General features: G+C 33.4%; 2 protein-coding genes across 2 annotated transcripts in view; one reads left to right on the top strand and one right to left on the bottom strand.

Moving 5' to 3' along the window:
* Positions 1-4,396: 4,396 nt before the first annotated feature.
* On the top strand, positions 4,397-7,274 carry LOC137655013 (keratin, type I cytoskeletal 9-like). The gene is made up of 2 exons (XM_068388910.1): positions 4,397-4,412; positions 6,569-7,274. Exons 1-2 carry the CDS (start codon positions 4,410-4,412, stop codon positions 7,142-7,144), a joined length of 579 nt encoding a protein of 192 aa, XP_068245011.1. The 5' UTR covers positions 4,397-4,409; the 3' UTR covers positions 7,145-7,274.
* Positions 7,275-15,080: 7,806 nt separating this feature from the next.
* LOC137655231 (keratin, type I cytoskeletal 9-like) overlaps positions 15,081-25,000 on the bottom strand; it is a 17,279-nt gene continuing 7,359 nt past the window's right edge. The window contains exons 2-3 of the mRNA XM_068389117.1: positions 23,758-23,884; positions 15,081-15,752 (exon numbers count right to left, since the gene is read on the bottom strand). Of these exons, the coding sequence (XP_068245218.1) occupies positions 15,147-15,752; positions 23,758-23,884 (733 nt within the window). The 3' untranslated portion in view covers positions 15,081-15,146. The remainder of the gene's footprint in view (positions 15,753-23,757; positions 23,885-25,000) is intronic.

Raw genomic sequence — 25,000 nt, 5'->3', positions numbered from 1 at the left:
GATTATTGTTTGCATAATCAGCAATAAGAGTCTCTGTGTTACATTCAATTGTTCATAAACTAATAAAACTATAATGAAAATAAATTTTAAATTACCCGGTTCGCAAAACATAAGATCATTCTCATCATCATCATCTCCTACGCATATTGACGCAAAGGGCCTCGGTTAGATTTCGCCAGTCGTCTCTATCTTGAGCTTTTTATTCAATACCTCTCCATTTAACATCTCCAACTTAGCGCTTCATAGTCCTCAGCCATGTAGGCCTGAGTTTTCCAAATCTTCTAGTACCTTGTGAATATAAATAATTTTGGTTCTTGACAAACTATGAAAACTGAAAATCAGATGAAATAAGACTGAGACAAACGTATATAAAAAAATCTGATCTTAGCATTTAATTGCAGCTTGTATTTAGGAGTCCTTCCTAATCATCTAATAAAGCAATATATGGTAAACGATAATGGTGGAGCAGTGATTTATAGGATTGCTAATGAAATTTCGAAATCCATGACAAGATTTTATGCTACGGTCATTTATATCAAATCATAGATTATGTAGAATCTACTTCAATCTTTTATTCCTTTATGAAATAATTCACCTTAAAAAAGAAAAAAACAGTAACAACGAAACAAAATGTTAACCAGCAAACACAACAACAACTATATTTAAGAAAAATATTTACAATAACTTACAAGATTCATAAAATATTCACAGTTCACTCATTGACAAGTTTACTCAAAATTGTAGAAATAATGCGAGCCTGAGATCTATGTTTCTACAGTATAATGTAAGACTCGGATGATGTCAGGAAACAAGGAATTACTGAAGGTGAACGATAAATCCTTCAGAACTCAGTTTGAAATGCTAAAGATGATAATCGGTAACAAAGCTTCTGACGATATGAGATCCTCCATAGAATCCTTTTTTTCTTTTAGAAAATTAGTAGCGTTGTAAATGAAATATAAAACCGCATCACAGCTGGTGTCACAAATGATGTCTTCACAAAAGCAGCCTTAACCTAAGGATGGCTGATTTAAGTCTCTTCCCTTCAGTGCGCCAGCTGTTTTCATTTATACCGGAACCTATTATCTCAAAAGTTACTGATTATCCAAAGCAGTCTATATTAGGCGATAAGCTAAGCTGAAGACGTCAATAAGTTACGAGAAATATCTAGTTCTTGTTCTAGTATGCGACAACATCTTTGAGTTACAAACCATTACAATGTTTTAACCATAACCTTAACATTAAATATGTAAAATAAACATTTCTCGCAGATTCTATAACATGATATTAATAAATCTAAACTACGTATAGCAAATCCTCCTGCCTAGCAAAAAGTTGGGGGTTATTAACCAACAACTTTTCACAAATAAAAACAAAATTATTTTATCATATATGATTACAAATACAATGATTTTATTGCAAAAGACATAAAACATAACTTTAGAACAAGACTCAGGAGCATGGCAACCATTGAATACCAAACTAGCAGTTATCTCTGACAGATAACTGGAATCAGACAAATAAGGTTAAACTGATGAACAATTATGTCTCAGACATGTTAACATCATCGTCAGCAGTGATATCGATACAAACCAAAGTATCTTCAAAAGACAGAGCTAAAGTGATCATGAACTAACGTGATCTAACAAGACTTGGTTAGTAGAACAGTCAATTGTGATAATGATATCATGAACGAACATATCTTCCCGAGAAAAAATGGAAGAACAGTTTCATGAACCAGCATATCATTACTAGACTTGTTTGTAGAACAACCAATAGTTGAACAAGTATTATGAAGCAATTTATCTTTATGAGATAAGTCAGTAAAACCATCATCAGTGATTACAGCAACACAAACCCTCTTCACAAGGCAAATCAGTAGAACAAACAACAATGACACATCATTACAAACCCACATATCATTATCTAACGTGTACGCAGAACTCAGGTTTAGTGATGAGTCTCAGCACTCGAAGAAAACAGGGTAGAGAAATCAGGACTGAGAACCTTCAACTCTTGATCAAAATTTGGCTCTTCAATCATCTTCGGTCGGATAACAACTATCTCATTAATCAAGACATTACCCAGTAAAAAATTAATGACATTCATAGGCCACTTGGAAACAACAACAACAATAACAGGTCCTGTTATTCATTCACAATGTAGATCCACACGATGCAAGGGAGCGCTAAATGGCCATCACAAACCCCACGAACGGGAACATCCTCTTCAGTAAACGAATTGTAAATCACAGGGACAACTCCTCACAAAACGAGTGATTGGCCACACCTAGCATCATGCATAATACAAAGAGGGTACGGTGAACCGCCATCAACACTATAACATATAACATTTAATAAGTTTTTATTACCAAATTTATAAGTAAATGATATTCTAGTTGGTGCGTTTAGTCCTTAACTTCTAAACTCGCCATTATGACCGAAATGATAGAATTTAATTTCCGAAATGTCAAGTATTTTCAGAGAACGCACCTTTCATCACCTCGAAAAAAAACCTGAGGTTTTGATCTCTTATATATTTCAGTCAAGAAAATCAACTTCTGGCAAAGTATTGTAGAAATAACCAACAAAGATTTGATTGTTTTTCACTGTTTTATTTCCCAGTCAAAGAAACACATCTATTGGTCTTAATGGTCTGATTGGTATTACCAGATAAATAAGATCAATCAGTGCGAAATAAAATATGATAAAACTTATATATACATATATATATATATATATATATATATATATATATATATATATATATATATATATATATGTATATATATACATATATATATATATATATATATATATATATATGTATATGTATATATATATATATATATATATATATATATATATATATATATATATATATATATATATATATATTTCTATCTATCTATCTATCTATCTATATATATATATATATATATATACAGTATATATATATATATATATATATATATATATATATATATATATATATATATATATATATATATATATATATACAGTATATATATATATGCAGTATAATGAAAATTTTACTAGAAAAGCTGATATAAATAAATTAGGATATAAGAGATTCAGCGAAATGAGAATTACAGGGAAATCTTATATTGAGTTAAATATATATATATATATATATATATATATATATATATATATATATATATATATATATATATATATATATATATATATATATGTATACACATATATATATATATATATATATATATATATATATATATATATTTTCAAATAAGCCATATATTTTAATACATTTATGTCTGGATTCTCTTAACGACCACGGGATCAGAGCCCCATGCGAAATCACACGAAGACAAAATTTCGCCTGGGGCTCTGATCTCGAATGTATAAAAAATATATGACTTATTTGAATATGAAAAACACGTCGAAATGTGCAAATATTTATTATATATATGCATATATATATATATATATATATATATATATATATATATATATATATATATATATATATATATATATATATATATATATATATATATATATATATATATATGTATGTATTTTGCTTCAGAGGATGTGAAAGGCACAAAGGAAGGGAATTGGGATTTCCTCATAAAAATCGTATAGGTAACATAGAAGAATGTTGGTAGTACTGCTGATAAAATTGCAATATTGATTACAAAAATAAATAAGATGTATAAATTGAATATCATTGAAAAAATGAACCAACAACACCCCATAGAGAAGGAAGAAATAGAAAAAAAAATATGAAGATCTGGAAATATCTATGAAGAAAAAAAAACAACTCAATTTACTTTTGTTTTGGATGATTTAAACGCTAAAGTAGGTAAAAAAAAAAGAGGATCAGGTGTAGGTAAATTTGTAATAAGCACAAGGAATGGCAGAGGAAACATGCATGTAAAATTTTCTTAAAGAAATAATCTTGAAACCATGAACACCTTTTTTTTACATTAAAAAGGAAAATAAAAAGGAACACGGAGAAGCACTGAAAATATCTTTTCTTGCCGTATCTTCATTTGTTAGTAAATGATTTAGCTCGAATAAATTTCAATGGAAATAAAGAGAATCATCAAGGGGTTGAATAGATATCTAACTTTTATAGAATATCAATCAACCACAGCTATTAGAATTTCTCATCAAGTATGAAATTATCTCACCACGCCCTTTGAAAGAAGTCTTTTGAAAAGTAATGGTCCAAAAATAACTCACGGAACAGATAGATGACAGAGGAAATAAAATGATTTGCTGTTTTAATTTTCTTCGGAAGTGAGAAAAGAACGACCTTGGTCTAGAGATTCCTTTTCTTTTCTTGATAGAAATGCTTCGTATAAAAGGTACACGGGAAATTCTTTGGCACACATTCCAAGATCACTCTCATTCAGAATGGTAAGCTCTCTCTCTCTCTCTCTCTCTCTCTCTCTCTCTCTCTCTCTCTCTCTCTCTTCGACAAGATCATAGAAACTTACTAAACGTTCAAGCCAAATCGGAGTCTCCCCGGATGGACTAAAAGGTGTTTGTGACATCCGAAATTCTTGTCATTTCTTGTAACTATCTCTCTCTCTCTCTCTCTCTCTCTCTCTCTCTCTCTCTCTCTCTCTCTCTCTCTCTCTCTCTCTCTCTCTCTTATAAAGCCTTTTCCTCATTAATGTTGGGTTGTCTCCAGAGACATAGATCACTGCTTTATTCCTATTCCAAAGAAATATGATAAAAAGATAATATTATTGGAAAAATTACATTAGCTTTGCTGATTTATAGAAGTAGAGAGGAGGCTCCTCAGCAGCACGTCATACGCTCATATAAACACTGACTGCTGCTCCTTTGCCTTGCGCACTTACTTTCAGTCCTTGATTTAGAGCCCCTTCTTTCCAACAGTTCTCTCTAGCCACATACCCATCCCCTTGTATGCCATCTCCTCCTTTCTAATATTTTCCCATCCTTTCTCTCCACATGACCAAGCCATCTGGAATTACTGTGATCCATCATTCCGGCTACACTAATCCTTTCAGCACCTCTGCATTTTAACCTGTCTCAATCATTCAATTCCCATGTTACATATGATAAGTAAAGAGTTGATATTTAAATTCACAATCTTATACTGCGTTATCAAATTTATAAAAGATATTTTGGGAGGTAATCCTTTCATATATCTAAAGCTGAGCAACCACCCATACATATATATATATATATATATATATATATATATATATATATATATATATATATATATATATATATATATATATATATACACATATATATGTATATGTATATGAATATATATATATATATATATATATATATATATATATATATATATATATATACATGTAAAATTATTTATTTATATATATGTATATATATATATATACATGTAAAATTATTTATATATATATATATATATATATATATATATATATATATATATATATATATATGTACATACTCATGGCTTCTTTTAAATTAATTACACTTATTAACTAATCTTGATTGCTTTGCCAAATGTGCATTTTCTCTTTCTACATATTTACTTTCAAATATCCGGTTGAATCCAATATTTTTATTTTTCAACATTCACACTAACATTTTCTATTCATTGATTCTAGTTCCCTTTCAGACTCATAACCAGATATATCTTATAAATCTTCTTCAACTACTCAGTCACACATTACCTAACTTACCATAAAACCATGTTTAATAGCTTTCCTTTTTTTTCTCTACAGTAATTCTCAAAAACCCCTTTCATTCTTGTATGACTCAAATCTACCAGTCGTTCGTCGTCCAAATTCAACAAATGCTCAAAATACTTACTTAACCAATGGCTTTTTCTGATCTCTCTCTCTCTCTCTCTCTCTCTCTCTCTCTCTCTCTCTCTCTCTCTCTCTCTCTCTCTCTCTCTCTCTCTCTCTGCAAATACATTTTTCTTGCCCTCTTTGTGTTTATCTCTATAAATACAAACAGATTCAACAAATAGCAAATCTAAACGTACGTCACGTAATAGACAACAAACTAAATAGATTATCCTTTCCTCTCCCTCGAGAGTGAGAAAAGAAAGACCTTGAAATTGCAGATCTCATTAGATTACAATTGAATAACAAGTTACTGTTGAGAACAGGTATTAGAAGGTATGTCCGAAGGAGGGAAAACTTATACATGGCTGGATAAAACAATTAATGATTCCATTGCATGAAGGTGAAGGAAACAAAGGCGACTAGTAGTAATATTACTGACTATCCTTAGTAATAATAATTACTGCATATCCTTAGTAATAATAAAATCGAAAATATAAAGGCAGATATTAATTGATAAGTTTCACGTGTGATAAAAAGTACTTATGGAGGAAGAATATTTTAAGTTTACAAAAATAAATGAGATTGTGAATAACATAAGCTGTAATAAAGTATCTTCCCTTAAAATATTTCCCACATCTGCTTATTTCTATACAAGTTTAAATTATTCTACTTTATAAAATCATATATTGACAATAGTTAGGAATCTGATGTCATTGATAAATTTTAGCTGATGAATATGTTATCTCATTACAGGCATTCTTGAAGTTCACTTTTGTTTTGGGCCTTGTGGCTTCCTGTGTCCTTGCTGACGGAGGTCACGGTAGTCATGGGGGTGGATCCTTTGGAGGACATGGAAGTTCCTTTGGAGGACACGGAGGCTCCTTCGGAGGACACGGTGGCTCCTTCGGAGGACACGGTGGCTCCTTCGGAGGACACGGAGGCTCCTTCGGAGGCCATGGTAGTTCAGTAGTAGTGAGTCACGGAGGATCACGTGGAGGAGGATATGGTTCTGGTGGCCATGGAGGTTCCTTTGGAGGACATGGAGGCTCCTTCGGAGGCGGACATGGAGGCTCCTTTGGAGGCGGCCATGGAGGTCATGGAGGCAGCTCTGGCACTTCCTTTAGCGTTGTAAACTTGGGACATTCTGGATCAGGAGGTGGATACGGAGGAAATGGAGGCTTCTCTGGAAGTCATGGAGGCTTCTCTGGAGGTAAAGGAGGCTTCTCTGGAAGTCATGGAGGCTTCTCTGGAAGTCATGGAGGCTTCTCTGGAAGTCATGGAGGCTTCTCTGTAGGGCATCGTGGCTCATCAGGATCCTATGGAAAGTAATTTATAAATAACATTACCAACCTGTCTCAACATAAGTTATTCTTGTAGAATTTGTAAGATAATTTCAAATTTTAATTATTATCTATAAAAGATAAGAAAAATTCTGAAAACTGAAGGGGTTTTATACTACTAGAACTTAATGATTACGAAATAAACTAAGATTAAATAATACTTGAGTTTTTATTATAGCCTCGAACAGACCTAAAATAGGTCTGGTAACTTTTAGTTTCCAGGTGATAAAGGAAACAAACCTCTAGATAAATATTTCTTAATCAGAGAAACTATATTTTTTTATTGTTTTTTAAATGAAATTAGAGAGTTGCAGTTTGGATATCTGTAATAGTATATCTTACATTAATTATTTACCCCTACCTACACCCATAATTTTTCCGTAAAAAGCACAGTATCTAAAATATTAAAGAAATTAAAGCTAGAAATCTATCCCAGAATGTTAGACCAGGAAAAATAAGTAATAAAAAATCTAAGGCTTATATATAGAAAATAATGATTTACATGCAACTAGTGCCAAAATGTGAATAATTCAATTGCCTATCTTGTGATATACCACATGATATAGGCGAAGGTGTGTGCGCTCTACTGAGTGCCAGTCAACAGCCAAGAGATGGATACCAATTTCATGCATGAAATTCATTACATAAAACATATTAAAAAAATTTGACTTGAGCAAACATTTTATTGCAAGTTGAGCTATATATGGATCTCAGCGATCATTATGCAGGAGAAGGGAAGAATAATAATATAGTGAGTCCTGACTAGGTTCGCCTTTCTTCTTCAAGTGGATTGAAATTTTTAATACATCATATACATGGTACTTTGAGAGTACATATATACATACAGAAATTTGCAGAACAATAAGTCAGCAAAAAAAAAAAAAAAAAAAAAAAAAAAAAAAAAAAAAAAAAAAAAAAAAAAAAAAACTGGTAGCCTACGAGGACCCAATCTCTCAGGTGTTTACGTGAATAGAGCTTATATCCCATTAGCCAGGTATGGTGCTTAATAAAGGGTAATTCTTGTCTTCCAATAGTTTCCTATAACCATTTTATACTAGCATGTTTATATCTTAAACAATATTTAAAACAAAATATTTTTTTATATATTTAGAAACATATAAAGGACTCCATAACTACACTCATGCAAATGCAAATACATAGATGCATATTGCACACAGGATGCTATAAGCCCAGGGGCCCCAATAGGAAAAATAGCCAAATGAGTAAAGGAAACAAGAAAAAATAGAATATTTCAAGAACAGTAACAACGTTAAAAATATATATTTCCTATATATACTATAAAAATTTTAACAAAAAAAGAGGAAGGGAAATTAGATGGAATCAACTGTGTTATTTTGATTTCTAACATAAAAAAACATTGCATTGTTATCTTGAGCATATCTTACACTTTTCTTATGTTGTTCACACCTTCACCTGTTTAATCAATATAACATTATTCACACGAATTGTAGGGGATATGATATACACATCATTTGATATTGACAGGAGAATGCTTTGTGATAACTGTTTTCATTGAGTCATTGCTCTTAATTGCTCTATAACATTGATTTTTTATTTAACTAGGGTATATATATTTTTTTCTTTTGTTCTTAGTGCATCATATAATACAATACTGTAATATCTTACGTATATTCTTCATCACATGTATTTCATCATCAATACATTCAGGGCTGTAAACTCGCATTGTTCTTAAAACAAATGTGAATACAGATTTTCTGACTTTATTACCTTGATTTAAGTAGAAATACACATATGTCAAAACCTCAGTTGGCTTGCTATATACACAAAACTTGAAATTATTGTAATATCTGTTTATACAGCAATCCAGAACAGATAAGCTACAAAATTATCATTATCCAACTCTATTTTAATGATACCAAGCTTTTCAATCTATAAAAATATCTAAATTTTAATTTTATAGCATTTAATTTTTAAATGGGAATATATTTTAAGTCAGCTTCAAAATAGATATTTTAGGAATCTATTAAAAACAACAGGTGTTTGCGTCAAAATCTGTAAATGTTACCTTCGTTAAAGGTAATATATTGCTTCCATTATTAAAGATTTTATAAAATATTCAAATTTAATATCTACCTCGCAAACAAATTATCTACAATTTATTGTAGCTCGCTTCATTTGCATAAATAAAAGGATTTATTTTAACCTATTTGAAAATACTCTTTATGCTTGAGTTGTGTTGGTAACGCACAATGGTTATTAACCTCGTGTTTTATATCTAATGTTCTCAATTCAGTGCTTATAATCACTTATCTCGATCGAATTTTATTTCGAAGAAAGTAATTTTTAATTCTTTCCCCACTATATTTTCTTACTAGGTTCGTTTCGAGCTTATTATGACATATTTTTTCCAATTTCTTACAACTTTAAATAAAACAAAAGAACTATTTTTGATCCTTGAGGTTTGATGCGCGTCATATATTAACAATTTTCATATCACTTTTCAATGTATTATTTTACCTTTCTATAAACTATAAGTAAAAAAAATGGAGGAAATATGTTGAAGAAGGATTTTTTAATATATTTTCTTTAGCAAAAATTAATATAATTAATCCATTAATACCAATTAGAACCTACAGATCAATAAACGTGTTCGAATGTAAATTTTTTTTTTATCAATAAATAAAGCAACAAAGAAAAGGAAAATTCTTGGTTATTTCTACAAAACTTTATCAGAAGTTAATTTTCTTTGCCGAAATTGATCAAATTCGAGGTAATGAAAGGTGCATTCCCTGAAAATACTTGACCTTTCAGAAATTATGACCTAAACATTTCTATCATTTTGAGCAAAGTGATATATTGCTCGTGTTTCATACTCCCTCAAACAATGTAATGCTATTGCTCTTTCATCTCTCGCTCTCTCCCACAATGATAATGGAAAAACCTGTTTTAGCTTGCCATCACTTGTTTCATAATGTTTGAATTTTTGAGACATAGTTACCCTCAACTGTTTGTATATCAGCTTGTTAACTATTGAATAAACTTCACTTGCATTCAATTCACCTCTTTGTTGGTACATGACACCTTGCCACATTGTTACCCAACAGAGGATCAGCTCCATACCGCGCCTTCACTCACTGCTGTGCCCTACTATTTTTACAATGCTGCCCACTAATCCTGCCTCTTCGACATATGGCTCCTCTATGAAACTGCCGTCTTTCGCTAGCAGAGAAGCGTTCGCCTTGTTCTAATTCGCCACAGTTCAGTTTCGCATGAGGTGCATGACTTACTCAACCAGCAAAACAGGTTATGTTCTCGTGGCGATTCCCGAGGACGCTTTCCCAGAATTCTCTGATTGGCTTTGCGAACAAGGGGATGCCCCAATAGCGTACGATACTCTCAAAACATGCCTCCTGGAGCAGTACTCACAATCGCTAGCTGCTCATATATCCAAGCTTTTTCAGCTCTCTTAACGGTTGTTGGGGACCAAAAGGCTTCTCTTACCCTCAGGGAAATGACCAGCATATCTCACTTGCACCCTGCCGCAGATGGCTCTTCTCAGGAAGTAAACCTACTACATTACCTTTGGCACGATGCCTACCTGAACCTGTCTGCGCTGTGATCCGCATGAAGGACCTGATGACCAAACTTGACACTCTTATGGACAGCCACTTCACCACCTTCAAGACCTCCATCAACGTCTCCAGTCCTGACGAAGAGAATAACTATTTAAGACTAACCGAAGCTGACATGTATGCACTAAGACACAGAAACACATCCTGTGACGTGCTGGAGTGGCAGCAAAGAGGCTCACCACCCATATATGCTGCCCCTCGCTTATGCCCCAACCAACGAACTCTACAGCTACTTTCTGATGCCCATCAGTCACAGTTCTGCTACTATTACTCCAGATTCTGGGCTGCTGCAAAGAAATGTATGGACAGTTATCAGTCACAAAAAAACTTGTAAGTAGGCCATTGTTTGTGGCGGTGGCCTTCCGTGTCACTAATCTTTCTTTTATTTTTTTTACATTATGCAGGTACGGGTGTGAGGTTTTTGGTTGACATAGGTGTTTGCCGTTCCCTTCTCCAGGACACGATGTAGTCATTCTAAGCCAGTTGACGTACAACTGGTAGCTGCCAATGGATCTGAGATCCCCATCCATGGATACGAGACTCTCACACTATCGTTTGGGAGCATCAAGTACAATATAAGATTTCTCTTTGCTGATGTAACAATGCCAATAATCGGTGTAGGTTTCATTGCCTATTTCCACCTCCTGGTTCATGTGGCACATCGAAACTTAGTCAATGTAGACATTCATCGACACCTCTTCAACACGTTCCCTTCAACCTTGCAATCCATATCAGTGATTCCACGGAGGCCTACGCTCACCTACTCATGTCATACCTGGAAGTCTTCCGTCCAGAAGTTCGTCAAACATCTACATTTCATGCCAAGCATGGTATTTATCACCATATCAAAACGATGGGTCCTTCGTGTTTGCAGGATTCAGGCATCTGGCCCCAGGTCATTTGATAGCTGCTAAACAAATGGTTGTCGAAATGAAAAAAATAGGCTTTTGTTAAGAGCCCTCAAGCCCATAATTGTCATCCTTACACATCACCCTGAAGAAGGATGGCTTCCTTCGCCCTTTTGGGGATTACAGATGTCTGAACATGCAGACAGAACCCTCCCCAACATTGCTGAGGTTAACTCCTACTTGCACAAAGCGAAGTTGTTCTCCACTCTCTACCTCTTGAAGTGGAATTATCAGGTGCCCATGAACCAAGAAGACATCCCTAAAACTGACATCACCACCTTCTTTGGTAGACCCACATTTAATTACCCCTGTTTTTACCTCCATATTTCTGGGGCTACTTTTTAATGCCTCATGGATAACATCTCCTGGGACCTCCCCTTCTACATATATTATGAGGACGTCATATTTCTGTTTTCTGCCTCCAAAAAAGGAACACCTTCATTACCTATACATCGTTCTCGATTGCCTAAAACAGAATGGCCTTGTTGTCCGATATGACAAATGAATCTGTTACCAATGAACTATCGTTCTTAGGGCAATACATCACTCGTCATGGCCTCCATCCTCTCCACGAGAAGGTATCAACTGTTCAGAACTTCCCCACCCCATTAAACGACCAAGCACTGCATGAATTCTTGGGCATAATAAACTATTATCACTGGTTCATGCCAGCCATCTTGACCCCCTCTATGCCTCCGTAAAGGACAAGCCAAAAGACCTGAACTGGGGTCCCCTACAGGAAACAGCCTTCTGCAATGCAAAGAATGCCCTACCACAATTTGCTGCTCTCACTTTTCCCGTGCAACAAACACCTCTCCTTCTCTTCACCGATGCCAAGGACATTGCTAGTGATGTAGTTCTCGAGCAGATGCTCAATGGTTCGCCCTGCCCATTGGCTCTATTCAGTAGAAAACTGTCTAAGGTGGAATCGGGCATTTCAACTGCGAATTCTGGCTGAGCATTTGGTTGTCCATCACTTTCTCTACTTCTTAGAAGGTACACTCTTCATGATTCACATGGACCATATGTCTTACTCGACAGTCCCACGCCCGGTCCACCCATCAGCGGTGACATCTCTTCGCCGTGGCTAAATACAACTGCACCCTTCAACACATGCCTGGGAAAATGAATCCCGTTGCCGATGCCTAGTCAAGAAATACATTGGCTGCCATTCACCTAAGATTGGATTATAATGCCTCGGCAGAAGCCCAAAGAAAATATCCAAAGTACCAAGGGTGTAGGACAGGACATCCAGAACATCCATCCATTGGGAAGATTTCGTCCTCAGTGACTCTTACACCACTCTCCTTTGGGACGTCAGTAGTGGTAAACAATGACCAGGGATACCTCCCCCCCATGCACAGACAAGTGTTTGATCTCATCCATGGCCTCTAACATCCCTCATGATGATCTACTTCATAGCTACTGAAGACGAAATTAATTTTGTACGGTAATACTAAGGATGCTAAGGATTAGGTCCCATCTATACTTCTCGGTAAACTTCAAAAGTATATCAACAAATGGATTTAGGCGTGTGCGCATTCCCTCATACTTAGCGTATTTTTGCTCTCATTCATGTCGACATGGTAGTTCCCCTACCCACATCACATGGACGTTATTTGTTTACCGCCATTGACCCCTCCACTCATTGGCCTGAAACCACCCCCAAGCAAACTACAACATCCACCTCATGTATATCTGCTTTACTCTCATGGCGGATAGTGATATTTGGTATCCCTGAGCATATTACTTCTAACAGGGGTGTAACTTTCACCACTCATTTGTGAAAATCTTTTGCGAATCTCCTGGGTATCGTCATGCACCAAAAAACCACCTACAACCCGGCAGCCTACAGAATGGTTGAACATTTTCATAGCACCTTCAAAGCAGTTTTGATGTCCTGCTGCAATGTCTTTAACCAGTTTACTTAGTTTTTCTGGGTCCTCCTTAAATTGAGGACCGCTCTTAAGGATGTCTTGCATGTCTTGGTAGCTGAAATGGTGTATGGAAACTCGTTGGTCATCCCTGATGAAATTTTTACGTCTGTAATCTGCGTATCTCCTGCAAGATGACCCATCTACAGTTTGCCGTATTTCACATGTATGTCTTATTTAGGGGTGTAGCCATGTACTGCACATGTTTCATACACGCTCATATACTGTAATGCTATTGCTTTTTTTATCACTCGTTCTCTCCTGCACTGATGATAGAAAAACCTGTTTAAGCTTACCATCGCATGTTTCACATTGTTTGAAGTTTTGTGACATTGTTGCCCTTGAACTTCTGTATACAAGCTCGTTATATGTCGAAGGAACTTCACTTGCATTTACCTCGCCTCTCTGTTAGTACCTAACAACTGATCTTACCACAGTGGCGAGTTAAGGACTAAACACACAGACTTGCAAATAAAGTTGTATCTTTTCATCATGTTAACCTTGATATGGATGTTTAAAATCCTTCATATACTTGTCCGTCATTATTGTCTTACGGGTATTGCTTTATTAGATAGTTAGAAAAGACTTCTGAATACCAGCTACAATCAAGAGCTAAGAACAGAAGTGCTGGGGAAAATAGCAGGCCTAGTTCTCATGTAATTATGTCTTTCACAATAAATAAGTATTGATACTTATATGCGTTTTTCCTAGACCTATTTCAGCTAATTTTTAGTTTTCTTCAACGAGTCCCATATTTTGTCATGAAACCAAAACACATTTTCCACCCTGGTGGTGATATGTTTTCTTATCAATCAGTTTCAAATTTCATGGTTTAATCAGAGAATGAACGATTGAATGTAACACTGAGGCTCTTGTTGCTGATTATGTACACATTGATCACTGAAGTCCTTCTATAGCTCACTTGCAATGAAACCTTTACTCAAAGCAAGTTTCCTTTTTTCATGTAAAGTATTTTTATGGGTGATATTTGGCATCCATCTTTTGAAAGTTGTAACTTTGTTTCTGAGTGTTCATTTTTTCTAAAACATAATCCTTCATTTCTTTTCTTACATATTTTATCTTTTATACTTTCTAAGATATATTTGTAGCATTTTTTTCTTAGATAAGTCTCAGCACATTTTCAGATACTTAGATTTTTTATTTACTGAGAAATAATAAGGCTAAATGATATTAATGGAAATTGTATCATAACAGCTATCCTAATTGCAATTCTCTATTCTCCTATCAAACAAAAACTTCAAAAAATATTTTGATTAATAAGGAATAGTTTCTTTCTTTTACCATCTGAAAACTAGAAGTTGCCAGACCTCTCCGATGTCTGATGGGTTTTCAAATAAAAACTCGACTATTATCTAGCTATTCTTTATTTCGTAATCTATAGTTACTAGTAGTATACGATCACCTTCAGTATTCAAATTTTTTTCCGACTTTTTATAAATAATGATTAAAATTTGAGCTTATCTTAGAAATTCTCCAAGAATAATTTATGTTGAGACAAAAATCTAATTTATAAATTACTTTCCATATGAGCCTGATGAGCCACGATGCCCTACAGAGAAGCCTCTGTGGCCACCAGAGAATCCTCCATGACCTCCAGAGAAACCTCCTTTGCCTCCAGAGAAGCCTCCGTGACTTCCAGAGAATCCTCCATGACCTACAGAGAAGACTCCTTTGCCTCCAGAGAATCCTCCATGACTTCCAGAGAAACCTCCATGACCTCCGTATCCACCTCCCAGTGATCCAGAATGTCCTAGGTTTGCTACGCTAAAGGAAGTGCCGGAGCTGCCTCCATGGCCTCCAAAGGAACCTCCATATCCTCCAAAGGAACCTCTATGTCCTCCAAAGGAGCTTCCATGTCCTCCAAAGGAACCTCCATGAACACCAGAACCATATCCACCTCCACGTGATCCTCCGTGACTCACTACTACTGAACTACCGTGACCTCCGAAGGAACCTCCATGTCCCTTAAAGGAACCTCCATGTCCCCCAAAGGAGCCTCCATGTCCTCCAAAGGAACTTCCATGTCCTCCAAAGGATCCACCTCCATGGCCCCCGTGCCCTCCATCAGCAAAGACACAGGAACCAAAGAGGCCCAAAACTAAAGTGAACTTGAAGAATGTCTGAAATGAAATAACAAATTCATCAGCCAAAGGTTAAATGACATCAGATTATTGACTATTGTCAACATATGGTTTTATAAAATAGACCATTATATTCACGGATGTAAATATACAAAATACTTTGCCTATCTATCTATCTTCATAGCATAGCTTACGTTATCCACAAATCTATATCCTTGTTTGAACCTACTATAACCTTTCCCTATAAATCATATATTTCTCAAGTGATACTTATCAAACAAAATCAAACTATATACTTTTTTTGTATATTTAATAATGTTATGCAGTCATACCTCTAACAATAGACTTTATATCCTTAATCTTCAAGTAATGGAACACTAATTACTTTAATCAACTCATTTGTAACTTTTCCCTGGAACTTTTGCCTCATATAGAAATACTTTCTAACACAGTATCTAGTTATTCAATTTTAATCCAGTTAGTCAAAGAGAGAGAGAGAGAGAGAGAGAGAGAGAGAGAGAGAGAGAGAGAGAGAGAGAGAGAGGAGAGAGAGAGAGAGAGAGAGAGTGGTTTTTAATAAATTTTCACAGAAAAAAATCAGTACGAGTTAGTGAAAGAATATAGATAACTTTAAAATTAGAAATAGGTTTATGAAAATATAATATATATATATATATATATATATATATATATATATATATATATATATATATATATATATATATATATATATATATATATGTATGTATATATATATATATATATATATATAATATATATATATATATATATATATATATCGATATAGATATATAAATATATATACATATATATATATAAATATACATATACATATAAATGTATATATATAAATATATATGTATATATATATATATATATATATACATATTTATATATATATATATATATATATATATATGTATATATATATATATATATATATATATATATATATATATATATATATATATATATATATATATATATATAACGATATACCAAAGTTCAATTAACATAGATGTCCCTTCTTGATCCATATTGAAAAATGCAATTGTACTGATGATATTGAAGAAAATTTAAAACCTGAGAGAGAGAGAGAGAGAGAGAGAGAGAGAGAGAGAGAGAGAGAGAGAGAGAGAGAGAGAGAGAGAGAGAGACAGAGAGAGAGAGAGAGAGAGAGAGAGAGAGAGAGAGAGATCATTAGTTGGAATAAATATTTTGAAAAATATTTAAATATAGACGACAGAATACTGGTAGATTTAAGTCATACAAGAGTGGAAGGAAATTTTGTGAGTTATTGTAAGGGAAATGGGAAAGGCTAATGAGGTATTGAAGAGTGAGGCGTTATGGCAGGCCATGAAAAGAATAACTAGACAGTTATAGAGGACTTATAAGAAACATCTGGTTTTGAGAGTAAATGGGAACCAGAATAACCGAATAAACCATGTTAGTTTGAATGACGAAAAATGAAAGCATTAGATTCATTCAAATATTTGAACCTAGATAGTAATTTGAGGAAAGACAGCAAATGCATAAGTGGCAAAAAAAAAAAAAAAAAAAGACTGGTTAATAAGTGCAAATTATTTAAGAGAAGTTATGGATATATCTGGAAGCTTAATTCAGAATATAAGGAAGGATTGCCTTCCAAAAAAATCTCTTCCCTTGATTTGAAATTTAATGTAATATTGTGAGTTTAAATATCATCTTTTTACTTATCATATGTAAATTAGGAATTTAATGGTTGAGAGAGGTTAAGATGCAGAGCTGCTAAAATGGTTGGTGTAGCCGGAATGATGGGTCACAGTGATTCCAGATGGTTTGGTCAAGTGGAGAGAAAGGAAGGGAAAATATTAGATGGGAAGAGATGGCATATAAAAGGGATGGGTATGTGACTAGAGAGAACTGTAGGAAAGGAGGAGCTCTAAATCAAGGAACGAAAGAAAGTGCAAAAGGCAGAGGTGAAGTGGTCAGTGTTTGTTTGAGGGTCTGACGTGCTGCTGGTGAGCCTTCTCTGTAGTCATATAAAGATGATAAGTGTTTTTTTTTTTTTTAATAAGGTTTTCCCTTACTTTTTATCAAATGGAATTTGAATAAAGCAGTGATCAATGTCTGTGGAGAGAAGCACCTCTTGATGAGAAAAAGACTTTATGATAAAAAAGTACTATTCGTAAGAAGCTTGTTATGAGAGAGAGAGAGAGAGAGAGAGAGAGAGAGAGAGAGAGAGAGAGAGAGAGAGAGAGAGAGAGAGAGAGAGTGTGTGTGTGTGTGTGTGTGTGTGTGTGTGTTACAAGGAATAACTAAGATTTTGGATGTCTCAAACACTTTTTAGTCCATCCAGGGAGACTTCATTTTGCCCTTAGGTAGAGCGATATGGTATGAACGTTAAGTAAGTTTTTATGATCTTGTCTAAGAGAGAGAGAGAGAGAGAGAGGAGATGAGAGAGAGAGAGAGAGAGAGAGAGAGAGAGAGAGAGAGAGAGAGAGAGAGAGAGAGAGAGAGAGTTACAAGGAATAAGTAAGATTTTGGATGTCTCAAACAATTTTTAGTCCATTCGGGGGAGACTTCGTTTTGCTCTTAGGTAGAGCGAATTGGTTTGAACGTTAAGTTTTTATGATCTTGTCTAAGAGAGAGAGAGAGAGAGAGAGAGAGAGGAGAGAGAGAGAGAGAGAGAGAGAGAGAGAGAGCTTACCATTCTGTATGAGAGTGATCTTAGAATGTGTGCTAAAGAATTTTCTGTGTGCCTTTTATACGAGGCATTTCTACCAAGAAATGAAAAGGAGTCTCTAGACCAAGGTCATTATTTTCACACTGTTGAAAGAAATATAAAAGAAAATAAATGAATTTATTTCCTCTGTCACCTATCTATTCCGTGAGATATTTTTGGATCATTACTTTTCAAAAGATTTCTTCCAAAGGGTGGGGCGAGATAGTTTCATATTTGACGACAAATTCTAATGGCTGCGGTTGATGGATATTTCATAAAAGTTAATTATCTATTGAGCCACCTCATGATCCTCTTTATTCAATAAGGAATTTTGTTTTTAATTACAACTAAAGATACCCCATGAAGAGATATTGTTATTGCATGTATTATTATTATTATTATTATTATTATTATTATTATTATTATTATTATTATTATTATTATTATTATTATTATTATTATTATTATTATTATTATTATTATTATAAAATCAGAATTTGGAGCTGAATAAAATTCACGAAAGGGTTTCCAAATTAGCAACCTAAAAGAACCATGACGTAAAATGAATGTCCAAAGCTTCGTCTGTGAAAATAATAGTTGCTCTCTGGTACAGCAAAACCATTAAATCGATACATTTAAAATATATATTAAGAAATTTCACAGCTGTTGATAATATACGTTTTCTTAAATGTTGTACTGTACATTTCTTGATGTTTCTGATTTACTGTTGGCTCAACTCCATGCTATGAACTTACAAGGGAATTAATGTTCATTAAATTTTCGACTGATAAGGATAGATTATTTGGTATGGTTTAGATTATATATTCAGTTCAGTAAGTTTCAAAACTTGCTTAACTTCATTGGTATTTCAAAAGAGTATTTTTTCTTTGACGTCAGTCCAATTACTTAATAAATAGTAACGATCCACGCACACACACACACACACACACACACACACACACACACATACACACACACTTTCTTAACCGAAATTTTCGGGATCTTCACGTAGTTTTAGTATTGCTGTACTTCCCGCATAGATATCTTCAAGTGTGATAGCACAAGCTTCATCTATTCCATTCTATTTCATTACTTCTGAAGTTTTGACAAAATCAAAAGCTTTCTCATATTCTATATGTGCCATAATGGTTTGCCATACTCTGATGATCTCTCCATTAGCTGGCTTTTTACATGGATATGGTCAGTTGTTGAATGCCCACTAATATGATCTTTGTGAATATTTTATATTTTACAGAGTAAACTTACTGGGTGGTAATTTTTTTCAGGTCTTTTGTGTCTCCTTTTTTGTGAATTAGTATAATTATATACTTTTCCCAAGTGTTAGGAACAGAGCATTCTTGCAGTCATTTTGTGTAAAATTCAGTGAGTTTTACTACTATTAAATCTATTCCATCGATAATTCAATCAATTGTTAGGCCATCTTCTCCTGCTGCTTTGCCTCTTTTCATGCCTTTTAATGTTTTCTTTACTTCTTACAACCCTATTGTACAGCTTTGTATAGTAATCCTGTGCTATTTCTATCACTCCTTCTCTAATATTCATAATATTTCCCTTTTAGTCTTTTAAAGTAAAAATCTTTTGGCACCCTATTCCATGTCTTCTTTGCATCAGTTTAATGTCTCTTCCTTCCTTTAGTGTTTCCTCAATTTCGGACTGGTTGTGTTTGCGAATGTATTGGATTTTTAGTTTGTTTGTGGTTTTGGATAGTTCTGCTAATTCTAATTCATCCCTTTATATCCTACTCTCATTTCCAATCTTTTCTTTATTAGATTTTTAGTGTATCCTAAAACTTTTCCTTGATCTTGTTTAGGAACTTTTCCACTTATCGCTTGTGCTGATTCTAATACAATTTTTTTTTAAATTACTGTACATGTCCTCTTTACTTGCGATTGACTTTAACTTGTTTAACACTTTTACATCTATGTTCCCTTCTACAAAAAAAAGGGGGTTCAGGGTTTTAAGATTGTTTCTTCCACCAAATTCTACAATTATGAATCCTGTCATTCCTTGTGCATACTCCAAATTTACCTCCTGCAGATATTCTTCTCTCTTGTTTTGATCTACTTTAACATTGAAATCACCTAAAGAAAATATAAACTGATTCTTATACATACATATACGCACACACACACAGACACACACACACACACATATATATATACATATATATACATGCTTTATATTTATACATATATACTGTATATATATATATATATATATATATATATATATATATATATATATATATATATATATATATATATATACAGTATATATATACATATATATATATTATATATATTTATTTATATATATATATATATATATATATATATATATATATATATATATATATATATATATATATATATATATATATAGAGAGAGAGAGAGAGAGAGAGGAGAGAGAGAGAGAGAGAGAGAGAGAGAGAGAGAGAGAGAGAGAGAGAGAGAGAGAATATATATATATACATTTATATATTTATATATATATATATTTATATATATATATATATATCTATATATTATATATATATATATATATATATATATATATATATATATATATATAGATATATATATATATATATATATATATATATATATATATATATATATATATATATATATATATACATATACATATAATATATGTTTATATATATGTGTATAACTGGAATCGCAGACATTTCATTATTCAGGTCCGACCTCGTTTTTTAAGAATTTGAAGTGCAAATACTGAAAAATTCAGGTTAATGAGACGATGGTTTTTGTTGAAGCAAAAGCAATAAAGGGATGACCGGAAAGCAGTTTTATAAAAATCCAATCCTCATTAAGTGCCTAGATTGATCAGTACTATCTATTGCTCAGGCGCCCAACTGATAGATTAATTTAAACCACTTGAGATTCGTTACTTAAATTGAAGTGCCGGTCAGTTTTTATTACTGACAATCACTAGATTCTTATTGGCTAAAATATTGATAAAATATAAAGATAATTGTTTAAGAAATTATTCTTTGTAAATACTTTAAGATATTTCACTGAAACATCATCCTAATAAACATAAGTCAGACTTAAATTGCATTGACGAACATGGCTAAAAACAAATTAAAAAGAACGCTATTCAATTCTATGAGAAATTAGATACCCTAATTAAATACCCTAATTAAAGATTGTGGCTAAAATAGAGACCAAGCAATTAAGCTCTATGTTTCGTAATGGCCACATGTCTTTAAATAAACGTCAACCGTTTAAAAAGAATTCAAAATACCATATAATATGAAAGCACAGCTAAGCATAACAGATATCACATCTAGACGATCGAGTTATAACGAATAACGAAATAAAAAATAAAAATGTATGGAAATTGTACAATACTCCTTAGACTTCAACATCATAAGTAGATAATCCTTACCACAGCCAACAGTTCTGTTGTTACCTCCGCTAAAGAAGTTTGAAGGAGGTTATGTTTTTGCCCCTGCTTGTGTGTTTGTTTGTGTGCTTGTGTGTGTTTGATTATGAACAGCTTCCTGGCCACAATTCTAATCGTAGAGTAATGAAACTTGCAGGGAATAACTGTTATGTAAAAAGCTGGAAATGATTAAATTTTGGAAGGTCAAGGTTAAAGATCACGGTCAAGCAAAATATCCAATTCACGTAATCAGCCATAAGATTAGACATTATTGTTACAGAGACTTCAAACTCATATTCGAGAGTATGAAATTAATACATGTTAGGGTCAAAGGTTAAGCAAAAGGTCAAGAAATAAGCTGCCATGGCAGACGTCTGCGCTATTCTGAATGCCCTTCTTTTTAACCATTGATACTCAAATGCGTATTCCTTTGAGGGTCACTATTTCTCCAGTTTACCCAGGGAGCCAATAGCCAAAAATTAGGTTCGAATTGAAAAAAGTGATAATTCTTATTTGGTCGATAGCAGATACTCGCTTTCGAGACAGGATTTAAGCAAGCTATGACTTCCATCACTTCCAGTCCCATACGTTAAGAAATGGTGAGTAATGTTAAGCCTAGTGCACCAAATGATTTTATTTCATTCATCATTATGCTGAATTATTGTAAGGAGTGAAGTTTATGTGACAGCAAATGATCATTTAGCTTAATTGGTTTAAATATTCACGATATCAGTGAACCAGGAATTGATTTACGTCAAAGTGAATGTTCAAATCGGTAAACTGGAAGTGAAAACCTATATCATTTATAGTAATTTCATGCTTTATTATACTGTTTGCTGTAAATGTGCTTTATTGTTACATGAATATTCACTATTTTACTTTTGAATGCCAGCCTCTTGTATTTCAATCTGTGAGTTGTGTTTATGGTGTAAGGTATAGATAGATTAGTTGACAAATGAATGAAAAGCATCGGAAGTTTGCATTTCTCTTTAAACGTTTGTCTTTTTTTTTTTTCCAAACGGAAATCTGTGACTTTAAGTGGCTTCTAAGTTCATCAAGTTTTCTAAAAAAAACTACCATAAGGTCTCTCCAAACAGGAAAACTAGTTACATTGACCATTTTAAAACATGATTTTCTAAAAACAATCCAGTGGATGTACCGTATTACTGTGCCGATCAAAGGGTAGCGTTTCCGTTTTCATTTGTCATGCCCACGCAAACTGTCGTATTCTTACATGATTACTGCAGAAGCAAATGAAAATGAATGTTCTTTCTAATGATATACTGTTATATATGTTTTCTTATTGTTTTGTTAGTGTTATATGTGTTTGAAGACAGAGATGTCGGCCAAAATGGCAATTTACGACTGTCTCAGCCTAGCACCATTTTTGCCCATAACTAGTAAATGTCACACCTTTAAAGTGTGTTCATGACCATTTTGTATATCCCAAAGATCCCTTTAATGAAAAAATATCTAAGAAATGTATATATTTTACTGAAACATCCAACCCTAATATGAAGAGATACTTGGGACGAAGATAGCGACATAAAACATAGTCTTTTAGACGAAATGTTTCGTTACAAGCATTAACATCACTGTTAGAAAAGGCCGTAATTTTAATCGGAAATTCTCCGTAAAAATATACTGTTCTAAAACATATCTCAGTAAAATACAAGCGACCATAATTTTACCTTACTTTGTTATTATCTTCTACAGGTTGTTAACCGTAATATTACTCTTTTATGTCAATATATCCGTTTTTAAAACGGTAAGAATCCTGAAATAAATTTTGCCCGATATTTACTGTTTTTTTATGCAAATTTTTAATCGTGAAAATTATCATCCAACTCAAAAAAAAAGTTCGGATCAATGTCTCGTCATCTAACCTGTAACGTGAATAGCTCATTTATATTCAAAATGTTAGTGCCTAAACCATCGTAGTAACTATTACTTGAACCCACTACATCAACTACATCTACATAATTACTATCGACAGCTACATCATCAGCTTGCCTGACCCGTCAATGCCGTTAGAGCTAGTCTTCTCAACCCCATTCCAAAATCTCTCTTGAATTTCACATAACTAGAGATAAATACCTTTAGTAGAGTATAATCTTTTAATAACATACTCACTGTGTGTTAATGGTATGAATACTTCGACTAAATAATCTTGAACCAAGGGGTACCCTCTTGAGAAAACCAAAATGATAAAAGAATGAATTGAAAGAATAAAAGCATTATAGAAGCTTAATATCACATCATCAAAAATGTATATTCCTACTACATTGCTCTATAGTTATTTGGAAAAAAGGCTATGCATAAATAACAAAATAAACTGAATGAGTAAAATATCATAGATATCATATTGTAAAATGGAATAAAATTAACCTCTCTTAATCTTCAGAGAACTACAAAAAAAACAAAAAAAAAGTATTAAGACGTTTTTGCGAACAAAGAAGTCATAAGACAACAATGTCAGTGAAAATGATTTAGCAGTTAACTGTTGAGACGAAAGTTAGAGACTGACCATTAAACCCAGTAAAATTACGATGAAAAAACTGTTATGTAAAAAGCTGGAAATTATTAAATTTTGGAAGTTTAAGGTCAAATGTCACGGTCAAGCAAAATGTCCAATTCACGTAATCAGCCATAAGATTGGACATTGTTGTTACAGAGACTTCAAACTCATATTTGAGAGTATGAAATTAATACATGTTAGGGTCAAAGGTTAAGCAAAAGGTCGAGAAATAAGCTGCCGTGGCAGACGTCTGCTCTATACTGAATGCCCCTCTTTTTAACCAGTGATACTCAAATGCGTATTTCTTTGAGGGTCACTATTTCTCCAGTTTACCCAGGGAGCCAATAGCCAAAAATTATGTTCGAATTGAAAACAGTGATAATTCTTATTAGGTCGATAGCAGATACTCGCTTTCGAGACAGGATTTAAGCAAGCTATGACATCCGTCACCTCCAGTCCCATATGTTAGGAAATGGTGAGTAATGTTAAGCCAAGTGCACCAAATGATTCTATTTCATTCATCGTTATGCTGAATTATTATAAGGAGTGAAGTTTATGTGACAGCAAATGATCATCTAGCAGAAGTGGTTTAGATATTTACAATATCAGTG

Source organism: Palaemon carinicauda, chromosome 16 (assembly GCF_036898095.1).
Source record: "Palaemon carinicauda isolate YSFRI2023 chromosome 16, ASM3689809v2, whole genome shotgun sequence".
Taxonomy (NCBI): domain Eukaryota; kingdom Metazoa; phylum Arthropoda; class Malacostraca; order Decapoda; family Palaemonidae; genus Palaemon; species Palaemon carinicauda.
This window is presented reverse-complemented; position numbering and strand designations above follow the sequence as displayed.